This window comes from Penaeus monodon, chromosome 32, assembly GCF_015228065.2.
Source record: "Penaeus monodon isolate SGIC_2016 chromosome 32, NSTDA_Pmon_1, whole genome shotgun sequence".
NCBI classification, from domain to species: Eukaryota; Metazoa; Arthropoda; class Malacostraca; order Decapoda; family Penaeidae; genus Penaeus; species Penaeus monodon.
In genome coordinates this window covers 24,376,419-24,377,083 of record NC_051417.1, presented here as the reverse complement: position 1 = coordinate 24,377,083, position 665 = coordinate 24,376,419, and the positions used below count along the sequence as shown (strand labels likewise).

Below are 665 nucleotides of genomic sequence, written 5' to 3'. Positions count from 1 at the left end.
CGTTCGTGAGCTTAAATATGAGTTGCCTAATCGTTACTAACCAAGCGTCAGTTGTCTAACTTAAAATTATTGTCTGACACTTCCCATTTCAACAGAGTACTTACGCTGCTCTTGAAAGTGGGATTTGCCTAGATAAGCCAGTGTAACACCAAATATTAATTTCAGCAGTTTAGGTTTGTCACCTGCGGTAATTTTTGACCGGTTACGTCTAGAATTGTTGTAGAAAACAAATGCTTATTTAGGAAAGCATAATCATCGTCATATTTTCGACACTCGGAGATTTGGTAAGTAAATACATATTGCTCATTTAAGGTGACTGCATACGCGACCTTCAAAGAAAGTAGGCATTCAGTGTCACTTTTCATTGAGTTACAGAAACGAAATTAACAAAAATGTTTTCATTCGAAAAAAAAAAACATTTGCGTGCTTTCATATATACACACATCCTGCTTTCTATTTTGAACGGACTAAGATTCATGGGAACTTTTCATTGCGGATACAGAAATATGTAGATTACAGGTATCTTTATTGAAACAATAACCTCAGACACTACACACGTATTTACATATCAGAAAATAGCAAGACGTAATATTCGATGAGGCTGAGTGCTTTTATTCGAAGGTGATTCCGCTCGCCCGCTGTTCCTCAGCGATGCGAAGCAGTTC

At 37.1% G+C, this 665-nt stretch overlaps 1 protein-coding gene across 1 annotated transcript in view; it reads right to left on the bottom strand.

Moving 5' to 3' along the window:
* Positions 1-66: 66 nt before the first annotated feature.
* The window catches only part of LOC119593614 (cuticle protein AM1159-like), a 1,351-nt gene continuing 752 nt past the window's right edge, over positions 67-665 (bottom strand). The window contains exon 4 of the mRNA XM_037942568.1: positions 67-182. Coding sequence (XP_037798496.1) covers positions 67-182 — 116 coding nt within the window. The remainder of the gene's footprint in view (positions 183-665) is intronic.